The following is a 15,537-nucleotide window of genomic DNA, read 5'->3' as shown; positions in this document are numbered from 1 at the left end:
TTTTATTTCCTCTTTTTATAATAGAGAGGGTGCCACGGATATTGTATTTACTACTATATGTGTTTGATTAACTAATAACTACGCGTATCACACACGAAGTTAACTTTTTACTTTACCGTGCAAGAGGTATCCAACATGGCGGCAAATGTAGACGTTTTGAACAAGGCATGGGGTGTTATATCTGCAGTCCTGACGCCAACAAACGAAAATGTATGTCAACAATATATGGGATGTTATTATACGTTTGCCTCACTTAGACCACCTCTAAATTTGACACCGTCAAAGACTTATTTGCTGTAAATAACACCTACTTCGACTAGATATTGATAGTGCTCGATTGTCAGTCTGTCATTAGGGTCAGTCCATACTAAATAAGCATATTAGTAAATGATAAATAAATGGCAGATGAAGTCAGTGAGGAAGAATTCTAACTGCACTACATATTTATAGCAACAATATGTTGAGTTGGATATATTTTTCAGACACCTGTAGAATCCCATCGCCCCAGTCCGGAGTCAGACTTCCAGAATGCCCTAGCAGTGATGAAGCAAGAGGGTGTGGACCACATCATAGAAGAGTGGTTCCTGGAAACATTACAACAGGATCTCCGACACAGAGTAGGGCCAGAGTTCTGGAGACACTTTATACCTGCAGAAACAGACAGCTGTAATCCATGTGGCCAGCTGTACAAAGCTGTGACGTATCTCCATGGCGTCACATCGTCATACTCTGCAAGTCTGCAGCGTCTGGAGGTGATGCGGAGGGACAAGATGGAGTCCGATGATGAATCCCCACAGAGAATATCGGCCCTAGTAGTCACCTTCTATAAAGCTGTCATCTTTTTTTTACTGTTCCCAAAAACTTTTTGACAGCTGTAGAAAAGTTTTATTCTGAGGCATTTAAAGTCTTTCATCACACAAGTGCAGATGATGAAGGTAATGTTCACTGTTTGTTGGTTATATGAGAATTTATTGTAATTTCCTGTAGCCATAGTTCCCAGCTGTGATATTGCTGGAGTATTGCTAAAAGCGGCATAAAACTAAGCTCACTCACCTGTAGCCATATGTTTGTCATGTTGCATATTTACAGGGATGGAAATAAGTTTAAAATTGCTAGTGTACTCCGGTACAGTGGCACATGTAAAGTCACTTGCCCTGATTATTTTCCCACTATACCAACTGTTTTTTTGCTGATTTTTTAAATAAACAACATAATAAACATTGGAAAGTCAACTGGACACCGGTACAGTGTGATATACAAAGTTGCTTGCCCGACAGAAAAAAACACTGGACTCGGACGTCGGGCAATGGGTTATTTCCACCCCTGATTTATAGCATGTATAGCGTATGATGATTGTCAGGCAGTCCCGGGCGCATTGCCAATTAGACACCAAGAGTGATTACATGGTACAGAGAATACAGTGTTGCTGGTGATATTAATGACACATCGAATGGCAAGTCACTTGATTCAGGGAGCATATTATTTCCAGTGAAATGTTTGTTACAATGACAACCATAAATAAAACTAATTTGCATATTATGTTTTATATTCCCTTCTTTGTCTTATATAATCCCAGTATATGTTTCTGTTTGACATTTTATGGAATGATATCAGTGTAGAATTTGTTTTGAGTTAAAGAAAATTTGGAAATAGATGTTTTGATTTGCTACAGATTCCAGTTATTCAAACACCAGTGGGTTTATTACTGTCCATATGTATATAAGTCATGGTAAATTCATGGATAGTTGTAAGATAAAGGTGTAGATTATATTTTTCAATAGAGTTGCTGATATTAGTTTGTTGATGTTACATTTCCTGTTGCAAGAAGGAGAAGATGAAGATCTTGGGTCTTGTAATGGATGTGGTGAAGAGTCAGACAGCTGTCGATGTCAGGATATCATGGAGAAATTTCATGCAGTCAACAGTAAACTGTAAGTGAATCATGGTGATAGACAGAGTGTTATGTGTTAGACAGAACCACCGTATAGCTGGAATATTGCTGAGTCCGGCATAAAATTAAGCTCACTGATAGACAGAGATATATGTGATACACAGTATTATGATATCCATAGAGTGTAATGTAGACTGAGTGTTTTATATTAATTATAATCAGATTATAGACAGTATGTTATGTGATAGATATATTTTGTAGTAGACCCAGTATTATGATATCCATAGAGTGTAATGTTGTAGACTGAGTGTTTTATATTAATTATTATCAGATTATAGACAGTATGTTTTGTGATAGATATATTTTGTAGTAGACCCAGTATTATGATATCCATAGAGTGTAATGTTGTAGACTGAGTGTTTTATATTAATTATTATCAGATTATAGACAGTATGTTATGTGATAGATATATTTTGTAGTAGCGACACTTATGGGTTCATTAAAAGTGATTTACAATGGCAGCAAAAGACTGAAATCCTCGTAAAATATTGGATGCTGAAGTTGCCAATCTGCACGAAACGTGTGATTAAGAGTTACCTCCCTTTTTTGTAAGAATCTGTAGCAAGTTTCATCATTCGAGAAGTTTCTAGAATGTTAACTACGTCAATACAATAGTAACTCAAGGAAGATTTGAGGTCCCCATCACCTCACTTGCTTCTTACCTACCCACCAAGTTGGGATTGGATACCTCACTGGAATCCACTTTCATGTCAACGTGCAGATGCAAGAACAGAACATATGCCTCTTCAGTATGTTGAGACATTCATTGTGACTTAAATCCAGACATTCGTGAGTTCACTGACATATCATTATCATGATTATATCTTTGTCAGAGTAGGGTATCCACAGTAAACTGGTGGTAATCTCCTTGGGCTAGCACTATAAAACTGTCATTACAATTTACATGGGATTGATGGTGTGTATATACAGTGACGACATGGGTATCCTGGAGCGGATATCTGGGGCAGCTGTCACCACCACTGTACATGAGCAGATCAAGCACCACATCGAGGACACATGTAAGGGCAACTATGAGACATCATACTTGGACACGCTGCAGAAGGTGAGATAGGATAAACACATTAGGAGCTTCTGTTGCTGTTTGTGATACAAAGCAGGAGATATCATTTGGCTGATATCTGTGATATTCCATCACCATTGTTGACAATGATTGATTGACCTTGCTTAGTAAACCGCCTCAATGGTGTAGTGGTTAGAGCGTCCCCGGAGAGCGGAAGGTTGTGGGTTCGATCCCCGACCGCCATACCAAAAGAGCGCGTAAAATATGGTACTTGTTGGTCCACGCTTGGCTCAGCATTAATGGGTACAACAAGGACTGGTCGGCTTCGAGTCAGTATAATGTGTCTGAGTGGGGTATTCATGCTTCACTCGCGGCATGATATCTCAGTGGCTAGCACTATAAAACCAGCTTGAGTCTGGGCTAAAGTACTGTCGAAATGCTAGAAAAGTGCTTTTAGACTTATATTTGTAATTCAGAGGTATTACAATTACTTAAATAACAAATATCACTTTAAGAAACATCTACCTACTGTAGACCGAGGGAATAAATTTTGAGACATGCCCTAAAATGTGTTTTGAATGATGAAAATACCAAAAAACGGGTAGTGGGACGTTATTTGATACAAACATTAACTGCCTGTGTTACGCTATCAGCATGCACGTATCGACAGGTGAAATTGACACCTTAGCACACGCTCGGGGGAAGGGTCATCTCAATAGATGTTTTCTTCAAAATGTTGAATATGTGTGCGTATAGTATAATGCATTGGTTATGTATGGGATCATTTATGTATGAGTGTATGTGTGTTTGTTTCAAATAAACATACTCTGAATTACTGTACATTGGAAAGAATCCTATCACTTGTGTTATCTTATCGATTGATTGTAGAAATGTGCAACGCTTTAATAAATGTTTTGCATGTCAACAGTATATTTCATTGCAACAATATGGATGTAATTTGGTCAGTTTAATCTAGTTGTGAACATTGGCCAAAGATTTAACGGAAGTCACTGGTGTAGCTTCTTTAGAATGTATATATTCTTCTTCTCATAAAGTTTGTAGACCGCCTGCCTAAGTACTCCCTTTTCAAAGTTGTCAAAGGATGTTTTACGTCCCGTTGTGCTTTTGAAGGCGGCCCCTGTCTTGTCTGATTTGTTTACAATATTGTAAACTTGTTGGTAAGACATACAGACAGCTCTACAAGTTCTGTAATAAACCCTTTCTAAACTAATGAAAGGTTTACCTCTGTCTTTCTAAGCACAAAAAAACTTATAAACCTTTGCAACAATTGACTTCAAATAGTTGGCCATAGTGGACGCTGTGTGATAAAGATGTGCATGCATGACGGAAACTTATTTATCAAGACTTACCATTTATATAAATATTTCTTCAATAAAGAAACGATAATTAAGTAAAGTAACACAAACATTCAACATTTATTTGTTAAAGAAAAAGCGCTTGATTCATATTTTTTACACCGCACCTGTATTATTAACATAAATGTAAAGACTATTTCAGATTTCTGTTGTTGAACTGAAAAAATCTTAAGTTGTTGTTTTGGTACCATATTCTCTCCTGTAAACTGCCCTTTAAATGCATGGGAATGTTAAATCAATTGAAATAAAAAATTAGGTACACTATAGGCGAGTTATTATATTGACAACATAGTACATTTATCACCTTTATAAAGAAATTAAGGCTGAAAAGCATTTTCTAGCATTTCCGACAGTACTTTAGTACAAGCAGCTACACATACACATACACCTACGCATGCGTGCGTCATATGAGTGAAATATTCTCGCTACCCACGATAAACCCAATTTCACCTCACCTCACCTTGCTTAGTAATACTTATTTCAGTGTGTATAGTCACTGATATTTTGTTTTCATGGATACAGGGTAGATAACAGTATGGGAATAAAATCTCTCCTGCATGTGCACATTTCTGTGTAGATTTTAGGTTAAACGATACAAATAATAAAACAATTTGTTATATTCCTTTTTCTCAACATGCAAGAGCAGAAAACAGTATTGCAATAAGTTTTGTTTGAAAAGTGTTTTGCGGAATACTAGCATACCAGTAATACCATGCAGTCTTGTTATTCAATGACCAAACCTGTTTTCTCCCAGTGGCTTGACAGCAAGGTGCTTGGATGGCTAAACATCATCTACGCAGGCAATCGGACGAGTTCTGGACCTGAATGTATATCAGCCTTCAAGGGGAGACTACTCCACTTCCTGTACGAGACATATGCCAAGGCACTGATAGATCAGCTGTTTAATATCATTATTGAGTTTCCTGAGTCCGAGCCGGCAATCATGGACCTGAAAGTTTGTCTGGACAAAACTGACTTCCGCTCCCACCTGGTGTCGTCCTTGAGAGGGGCACTCGAGAACAGACTGTTGCACCCAGGTGAGAGGGACACATTGCAGCATCACCATGAACTTGAACTCATCACAAGGATCAAGTGAAAGTGCATAACATGACATAGGATAAGTTTAAAAATTAGATAAATTGCAAGGAATTCTTTGGTATCTGATTGGCTCAGCAAACAATGTTCAAAGGAGAACCCAACCACCAGCCCATCCGCCAATCAACCATCCACCCATCTGTCCATCAATCATCCACCTATCCACCCTTATGCCAAACAACCACCCACCTATCCACCCTTATGCCAAACAACCACCCACCTATCCACCCTTATGCCAAACAACCACCCACCTATCCACCCTTATGCCAAACAACCACCCACCTGTCCACTGATCTCCCAATCAACCACCCACCTATCCACCAATCTGCCTTTCAACCATCCTTTTATCCACCCACCCAGCAGTAAGTATGTCTTTACGGACAGTATGATGAAGAACTTGTTATTTTCAGGTGTGAACACAGCTGATATTCTGACAGCGTACATTGCTGCCATCCGGTCTCTGCGAGTCCTTGACCCTGCCGGGGTCATCTTGGAACTTGTATGTGAACCTGTACGCAAGTATCTCAGGTATGGTGGTGAGGTGAGGTGAAATTGGGTTTAACGTCGTGCTTGAGAATATTTCGCTCATATGACGACGTGCATGCGTGTGTATGTGTATGTGCGGCTGCTTGTACTAGCTCAGACTTAAGCTGGTTTTATAGTGCTAGCCCACTGAGATACCATGCCGCAGTGAAGCATGAATACCCCACTCAGACACATTATACTGACTCCGAGCCGACCAGTCCTTGTTGTACCCATTAAATGCCGAGCGCCAGGCAGGGACCAACAAGTACCATATTTTAACGTCTTTTGGTATGACGCGGTCGGGATCGAACCCGAAACCTTCCGCTCTCCGGGCGGACGCTCTAACCACTACACCACGGAGGCGGTCCCAGGTATGGCATGTCAGACTATGTTTGATGTGTTTAAACAACATCAAATTCTTCTGAAAGCCCAGATGCTCTCTAAAGTATATAGGAAGTCCTTGTAATTAATTAATAATAATAAATCCTCATTTATCAAATCCTCTGTGATTTTTGTGGAGAGTATTAGTTTTGTCCTCATGTCTCCAGATCCAGGGATGACACAGTGCGATGCATTGTGAGCAGCTTGACAGACGAGGGGAGCAATGAGCTGCTGGACGAGCTGGTCAAGTCCCAGCCACTGCTGCTGGACGAGGGGGTGCAGAGTGATGACGAGAGTGACGACTGGCAGAGCTGGATGCCCGACCCGGTGGATGCTGATCCATGTAAGTTAAGAGGTGGTGAGGTAGCCAAGAGGCTAATGTGTTCACTCATCATGCCAAGTTGGTTTGATTTCTTGAATTGGAAAAATGATATTGCTGGAATGTTGTTAAAAGTAGCTTTAAATCCAAGTTTCTCACCCTGATGCAGATATGTCAAAGTTATTGGTATGTATTGCCAATTTTAGCAATATTCCAGCCTTATCACAGGGTTGATCATATACCAGGCTGCTGTGAAAATCCTGGAATTTGAATGGTTGCTGTGAAAATCTTGGAATTTTGTTAATCAAAGTGTAAAACAACACAGGGTCTAGCAGTAATAGAAGAAGACCTTTTTCTGAAACAGCAGTTAAGACAGCTCATGTCCTTGTTGTCGTAGAGGCCATGGACGGCTCAGTTGTCTCAATTCCTGTCTGCAGTTGCTTCCCTTGGGCAAGCACAAAAGGTATGATTTTGGGTTTGAATCCAGTTCACCCTCTCTATGGTTCTAGGTTTGTGAGCACCATACCCTTACTCATGGGTCTTTCCAAAGTGATAAAAGTCTAGGACCTTAAGGCTTTCTCACATTAAGTTGACATGGTGTACGTAAATAGAATACTGTTAGAAGTGATGTTAAACCCAACTCACTCAATCACTTTGCTATCTTAGGTGTGTTGTCTATGGTTAATGTTTCTTTCCAGCTACAACATCCAAGAGCCGGAGAGCGTCTGATATCATCAGTATGTTGGTGAACATCTACGGCAGCAAAGAGCTGTTTGTGAACGAGTACCGCACACTGCTGGCGGACCGCATCCTGACCCAGTTCACGTATGACATTGAGCGTGAGCTGCGCTACCTGGAGCTGTTGAAGCTTAGGTTTGGGGAGTCGCAGCTGCACTACTGTGAGGTGATGCTGAAGGACGTTGCGGACTCTAAGAGAATTAACACCAGGATCACTGAGGAGAAGGCCCAGCTAGGGGTCAAGGAGGTAGGTGCTGCAATAACGATTTGTTTGGTTTGGATGTTGTTTAACGCCACTCTCAACAATACTCTAGCTATATGACAGCAGTATGTAAATAATTGAGTCTGGAACAGACATTCAGTGATCAACAGCATGTACATCGATCTACGCAATTGGGATATGATGAAATGTGTCAAAGCAAGTCAGTGAGTTTGACCACCTGAGCATTTGTTGCAACAACGAAAAAGATGATGATAACGATGATGATGATGATGATGATGATGATGATGATGATGATGATGATGATGATAATAGTGGTTGTTACTTGAATCATTTTCCAGGATATTGAGATGAATGCCATGATCCTGTCAGCTCAGTTTTGGCCAGCCTTCAGAGAAGAGAAGATAACTCTGCCAGAAGAAATGCAGAAAGCTTTGGAAAACTACACCAAACGTTTTGAGGCACTGAAAGGAAACAGAACCCTTAGCTATAAACCCCACTTAGGTAAGTTTCTGCCATTCTTTTTGTAGATATCCAGTAGCGATATCATTTTAAAGTTACTTACTACATGTATTCTTAGATCTTTATCTGTGATATGCCAGTTGTTTTTCTGTCAGAATCACTGGCAAACGCCTACAAAGATAAACATAGAGATTTTTCTGGGTTACATCTTCTTTTTATTCTCGAGTACAACGTTTCAGGGCTTGTTCTGGCCCCATCATCAGGTAAACTGAACAGTAACTGTTAACTCTGGCCGTGACGTCACAATGCTTATGACGTCACAATGCTATGACGACGCAATACATGTGGTGGTCAATAGATACAGATGACATGGCTAATAGAATACATGTTATTATGAATATATAAGATGTCATTTACTGCAAAATTAATGGATCAATTTAGAACTGTGCAGATACTTATACAAAATTGTTGATTGAATTAGAAATGTACAGAGACGTATTTATAAATGTATAGAATGTAAAGTAATAGCAGTGTATACATAGAAATTATGCTTTATACATGGGAACAGTGACGAGGTAGGGTATTGTCTTATTGTTTTATGTACCATGCATTTGGGAGGTAGACACCCTGGTCCCTGTTTATTGCTGGTTTTGTGCGTTTGATGAAGATAGCCTCAATCAACTTGCGTTTACGCCAGTCACTGATGTTTTTTGAGAGGACTTCAGTTTCCCAGTCAATTTCATGATCGGGATTATTCATAATGTGTTCAGAAACTGCAGATTTCAGATCTGATTTGTCCACTGAAGTTTTGTGTTCTTTCACACGTGTAGCTACTGGTCTGCCTGTCTCACCAATGTAGATGTCACCACAGTCACATTTCAGTTTATACACACAGCCTTTAGGGTTGGATATAGCGTGATTGCACCCCTTACCATTTGCACGTAGCAAAGTTTTAAGGGTTTTGCCAGACGAGAAAGTGGTGTCAATGCTGGCCATTTTCTTTAGGAGTCTGCTGACTTGGTGGCTGATGGGCCCAACATACGGGATGTTGATGCGGATGGGAGATGGTTCAGGTTTCGGAGGAGGCTGAACTTGATCTTGTAGTGTTTTCTTTATGGTGGTTTCAACAAGGTTCTTTGGATAACCATTGTATGTGATGAATGTTGTCATCAGGTGGTCTGTTTCTTGTTGCAGTAGGTCAGGCTTACAAATCTTTTTCGGGCGTCTCGCAAGTGTGGCAACAATTGCTCTCTTGATTTGGGGATGGTGGTTTGAGTGATAGTGAATATATTTTCTGTGTGGGTAGGTTTCCGATAGACCGACGTGATGAGCTGGGTGTTTGAGTTGTCAATGGCGATGTCCAAGAAAGGGAGGTTGTTATGCTGTTCTGTTTCCATCGTAACTTAATTCTAGGGTGTTGATTGTTGAGGTGATCTAGGAGTGCATTGGGGTCATGATGGTTGTCTAGGATAGAGAACGTGTCATAAACTTTCCTGTGCCAACATAGTGGTTGGAATGGTGAAGTAGCCAGAGCAATTTCCTCAAAGTTGGTCATGAATATCTCAGTTATGAGAGGTGAGAGTGGAGATCCCATGGGCAGACCATGAATCTGCTGATATATCTGATCTTGCCACGTGAAATAGGATGTTTCAAAACAGCTGGATACAAGGCTGATGATGCTGTCGATGGAAAGTTTTGTTTCGATATGGTCTATACAGGACTCTAATCGGGATCGTAGGATTGCTAGGGATTCTTCTAGAGGAATGTTAGTGAATAAGTCTACCACGTCATAACTGACCATGGTGCCACAAGCTTGGTAATCCTTAAGTTTGTTAACAAATGATGATGAATCAGTGATGAAGGATTTACCTTCTTTCCCTAATGGTGATAAAAGTTTCGACAGGAATTGGGCAGTATTGTAAAATACCGACCCTCGGGAGCACACTAAAATTCTGGTCTTCACTGGCGATTTATGAATTTTGATGGTGGCACGAGCGTAAGGTGGCTGGGAGTTGTTGGGATTCAGTTTGTTGTGTATGATATCATTAATCTCACCTTTGTCATGAAGTGTTTTCAGGTTCTTCTTATGTTTAGATTCTAACTTTGCAGTTGGGTCCTTAGACACTAGTTTGTAGGTGGAGGTATCACTTAAGGTAGTGTTAACCAGGGTCAGGAATTCAGGTGTATTCATAATGACGGCTGCTTTTCCTTTGTCGGCTTCGGTGATAGTGATGTCAGCATCATCACGTAAATCTGCTATGGCACTTTTTTCATCTTTGGTCAGGTTGGGTTTATTCTTGGGTTGTTGCTGTAGCAAGGCCGATATCTGATGACGCAAGTAGTCTACATTTCCGTTTGGTGCAAGTTGTTGAAGACCACTTTCTATGCTTGCGATGTAGTCATCTGAGTTGGCTGAAGCTGTTGTTGGGATAAATTTAAGTCCTTTAGACAACAAGGATTTCTGAGCTGCACTTAGAGTTTTGCTACTTAGGTTGACAACAGTTTTCTCCTTGTAACTATCAAGTTTGGATTTGGCACAAAGGCTGTGTGTATAAACTGAAATGTGACTGTGGTGACATCTACATTGGTGAGACAGGCAGACCAGTAGCTACACGTGTGAAAGAACACAAAACTTCAGTGGACAAATCAGATCTGAAATCTGCAGTTTCTGAACACATTATGAATAATCCCGATCATGAAATTGACTGGGAAACTGAAGTCCTCTCAAAAAAACATCAGTGACTGGCGTAAACGCAAGTTGATTGAGGCTATCTTCATCAAACGCACAAAACCAGCAATAAACAGGGACCAGGGTGTCTACCTCCCAAATGCATGGTACATAAAACAATAAGACAATACCCTACCCTCGTCACTGTTCCCATGTATAAAGCATAATTTCTATGTATACACTGCTATTACTTTACATTCTATACATTTATAAATACGTCTCTGTACATTTCTAATTCAATCAACAATTTTGTATAAGTATCTGCACAGTTCTAAATTGATCCATTAATTTTGCAGTAAATGACATCTTATATATTCATAATAACATGTATTCTATTAGCCATGTCATCTGTATCTATTGACCACCACATGTATTGCGTCGTCATAGCATTGTGACGTCATAAGCATTGTGACGTCACGGCCAGAGTTAACAGTTACTGTTCAGTTTACCTGATGATGGGGCCAGAACAAGCCCTGAAACGTTGTACTCGAGAATAAAAAAGAAGATGTAACCCAGAAAAATCTCTATGTTCATCAAATATCATCTTCTAAAATGCCAATCAAGCATCTAATTCGCCTACAAAGATAGTCGTTCAGTTCAGCTGTCATCTGTGACCTCATGATATGTTTGCTAGTCTGCTGTATTTTGTTGTCTTTTCATGGTATCTTCTTCTGCTTGCAGTATTGATTGTTTTTGCAGTTTATGACTGACTTAATCTTGTAAAATTATTTCAGTTTAATTATCTGAGATGATAGTAACGAATATGTTTAGAAGAAAGTGTACAGTTGCTGATGTTAGTCAACTTTGGTAGAGTCTGGTGACCAGTCACGATACACCTTAGTCAGCAATCGCTCTGTTTCTCTGACAGGCCTCGTGAACATTGAGATTGAGCTGAAGGAACAGGTGCTGCCATTCTCTGTCTCCCCTGTACATGCTGCCATCATCATGCAGTTCCAGAGACAAGGTAGATAACTCATGCCCCACCCCATCTCACACAGTGATCTCCCCTGTACATGCTGCCATCATCATGCAGTTCCAGAGACAAGGTAGATAACTCATGCCCCACCCCATCTCACACAGTGGTCTCCCCTGTACATGCTGCCATCATCATGCAGTTCCAGAGTCAAGGTAGATAACTCATAGATAACCCCCACCCCATCTCACACAGTGGTCTCCCCTGTACATGCTGCCATCATCATGCAGTGGTCCGAGTCAAGGTAGATAACTCATGCCCCACCCCATCTCACACAGTGGTCTCCCCTGTACATGCTGCCATCATCATGCAGTTCCAAAGTCAAGGTAGATAACTCATGCCCTACCCCATCTCACACAGTGATCTCCCCTGTACATGCTGCCATCATCATGCAGTACCTGAGTCGAGGTAGATAACTCATGCCCCACCACATCTCACACAGTGATCTCCCCTGTACATGCTGCCATCATCATGCAGTACCCGAGTCAAGGTAGATAACTCATGCCCCACCACATCTCACACAGTGATCTCCCCTGTACATGCTGCCATCATCATGCAGTACCCGAGTCAAGGTAGATAACTCATGTCCCACCACATCTCATACAGTGGTCTCCCCTGTACATGCTGCCATCATAATGCAGTTCCAGAGACAAGGTAGATAACTCATGTCCCACCACATCTCATACAGTGGTCTCCTGTACATGCTGCCATCATCATGCAGTACCCGAGTCAAGGTAGATAACTCATATCCCATCCCACCTCACACAGTGGTCTCCCCTGTACATGCTGCCATCATCATGCAGTACCCGAGTTAAGGTAGATAACTCATGCCCCACTTCATCTTACACAGTGGTCTCCCCTGTACATGCTGCCATCATCATGCAGTACCCGAGTTAAGGTAGATAACTCATGCCCCACTTCATCTTACACAGTGGTCTCCCTTGTACATGCTGCCATCATCATGCAGTACCCGAGTCACGGTAGATAACTCATGCCCCACCACATCTCACACAGTGGTCTCCCCTGTACATGCTGCAATCATCATGCAGTACCCGAGTCAAGGTAGATAACTCATGCCCCACCACATCTCATACAGTGGTCTGCCCTGTACATGCTGCCATCATCATGCAGTTCCAAAGTCAAGGTAGATAACTCATGTCCCACCACATCTCACACAGTGGTCTCCCCTGTACATGCTGCCATCATCATGCAGTACCCGAGTTAAGGTAGATAACTCATGTCCCACCCCATCTTAAACAGTGGTCTCCCCTGTACATGCTGCCATCATAATGCAGTTCCCGAGTCAAGGTAGATAACTCATGTCCCACCACATCTCACACAGTGGTCTGCCCTGTACATGCTGCCATCATCATGCAGTTCCAAAGTCAAGGTAGATAACTCATGTCCCACCACATCTCACACAGTGGTCTCCCCTGTACATGCTGCCATCATCATGCAGTACCCGAGTTAAGGTAGATAACTCATGTCCCACCCCATCTTAAACAGTGGTCTCCCCTGTACATGCTGCCATCATAATGCAGTTCCCGAGTCAAGGTAGATAACTCATGTCCCACCACATCTCACACAGTGGTCTCCCCTGTACATGCTGCCATCATAATGCAGTACCCGTCAAGGTAGGTAGGTAGATCCCATCCCCACCCACCTCATGGTCTCCCCTGTACATGCTGCCATCATCATGCAGTACCCGAGTTAAGGTAGATAACTCATGCCCCACTTCATCTTACACAGTGGTCTCCCCTGTACATGCTGCCATCATCATGCAGTACCCGAGTCAAGGTAGATAACTCATGCCCCACTTCATCTTAAACAGTGGTCTCCCCTGGGTCTGTTGTCTGCTGTACATGCTGCCATTATCATGCAGTTTCTGACATAGTTTCAATTTTAATTATGTACCATAATACAGTTATGATGGTTACTGGACATCGCTTTTAGTTTAGAGAAACAATGTATGGGAAAAATAACAGGCATTCAGCATACCATTCATCAGTGAGCTCCTTCCACTGACAGTAGGCACAGGTGGACATGTTGTGTCTTATAATGATTGTTGTGAATGTTTCAGGTAAATGGACAGTTGATGAGTTGAGCAGCGTCCTCCAAATGCCTGCATCCGCACTGCGCCGGAAGATCACGTACTGGCAGAGTCAGGGGCTGTTGAAGGAGGAGGTGCCGGACACCTTCGTCCTGGTGGAGGAACACAAGGGAGGCACACACGACATGATGGGGGCAGATGATGACGAGGCTGAGTCGGCCATGGCATCGGCACAGGAACAGAGGGAGGAAGAACTACAGGTAGCTGCCTTCTACTCAGTGTTAAAGGGGGATCCTCAGTCATGGATCTAGAATGTGCTCTTGCAGCATTGGCACACAGAAAACAAAATGTTCAACAAATATCACTCCCATGGGCCCCCTTAATATGAACTGATTGGTCAGCTCATAGTTTTGAGTGTAACAGTGTTTCTGTTATACTACCCCTCATAGACAAAAGTTGTACTCATCACTAGTTGATGAATATGTGACCTTTCAGTGATGAAAAACCCTGCCTTAGATAGTATTTGATTGTTCTTCAGTATTCTCGGAGATGTTAAAAAGAAGGATTTCTTAAAGAAAACATACTTTGGTCTTATGTCCCCCTTTTTTTATGAATGTCTCCTGATTTAACAATTTCTCCTAAGAAACCTAAATTGTCACTCCTATGAAGAATACATGTTAAATGATGGTAAATCTACCGAGTTTGTGCTCTTGTTGTAGACCTTAATTATTGGTGTTGCATCCTTGTAGGTGTTCTGGACGTACATCGTGGGGATGTTGACGAACTTGGAGTGTCTGCCGCTAGAGCGAATCCACAGCATGTTGAGGATGTTTGCCATGCAGGGTCCCAGTACTGGGGAGTGTAGTGTGCAGGAGCTCAAGGTCTTCCTCGACAGGAAGGTCAAGGAACAGAAGCTGTTGTACAGTGGTGGCGTGTACAGGCTCCCGAAACCATCCTGATGTCCTTGACGGGTTATTGTAGGTCTGACCACAACCCTGCCATTATGGTCAAGTATGTTGCGGTACAGTGTGGGACCAGCAGGTGTACACACTCTCCTGATGTTATGAACAAGTATGTTACTGTAAAGTGTCAGGCCTACAGGCTCCTGAAACCATCCTGACATTATGGACAAGTAACCCGTGAAGATCCGGGTTAGAAGTGATCTTCAGAATCCTATGCTGGTTGTATCGGGATCAGGTAGTCAGGCTCGCTGACTTAGTTGACACACCGTGTCCCAACTGCGTAGATCGATGCTCGTGCAGTTGATCACTGGATTGTCTGGTCCAGACTCAATTGTTTACAGACCGCTACCATATAGCTGGAATATTGCTGAGCGCGCGTAAAAGTAAACTCAGTACCTATGGACAAGTATGTCACTGTACAGCAATATTGGTAGAGGTCACCCCACCATCCTGTCATCTCTGGCTCCAGGAGTTGTCACATATACATGTTATCACACCAGATCCGGGTTACAATTAGTCTTCACTAACCCACACTTGTTGTGAGAGGTGACTAACGGGATCGGGTGGTCAGACTTGCATACTTGGTTCCCAATTCCGTGGTGAATTCTTCGGATGTCAATCACTGAACTATACAGCTGTCCTACAGAAGGAATGGTTAATAATGGTGGTGTTAAACAACAAACAAAACAACGTCAAAATGTTGCCTTTATTGTCAGCCAACTCTTCATGACCTGTG

The 15,537-nt window shown here is 41.9% G+C and overlaps 1 protein-coding gene across 1 annotated transcript; it reads left to right on the top strand.

The window, feature by feature from the left end:
- Positions 1 to 122: 122 nt before the first annotated feature.
- On the top strand, positions 123 to 15,499 carry LOC124271076 (anaphase-promoting complex subunit 2-like). The gene is given in 13 exon segments (XM_046706146.1): positions 123 to 210; positions 483 to 851; positions 854 to 935; positions 1,826 to 1,931; positions 2,882 to 3,014; positions 5,103 to 5,385; positions 5,854 to 5,971; positions 6,517 to 6,692; positions 7,367 to 7,653; positions 7,968 to 8,130; positions 11,685 to 11,780; positions 13,870 to 14,099; positions 14,589 to 15,499. Coding segments are annotated over 13 exon segments (2,328 nt in total). The 5' UTR covers positions 123 to 135; the 3' UTR covers positions 14,799 to 15,499.
- The last annotated feature ends 38 nt before the right edge of the window (positions 15,500 to 15,537 follow it).

Source organism: Haliotis rubra, unplaced genomic scaffold (assembly GCF_003918875.1).
Source record: "Haliotis rubra isolate DU_JTF1 unplaced genomic scaffold, ASM391887v1 Scf157, whole genome shotgun sequence".
Taxonomy (NCBI): domain Eukaryota; kingdom Metazoa; phylum Mollusca; class Gastropoda; order Lepetellida; family Haliotidae; genus Haliotis; species Haliotis rubra.
The sequence above is the reverse complement of the archived record's forward strand: the minus strand, read 5'-3'. Positions and strand labels throughout refer to the sequence as shown.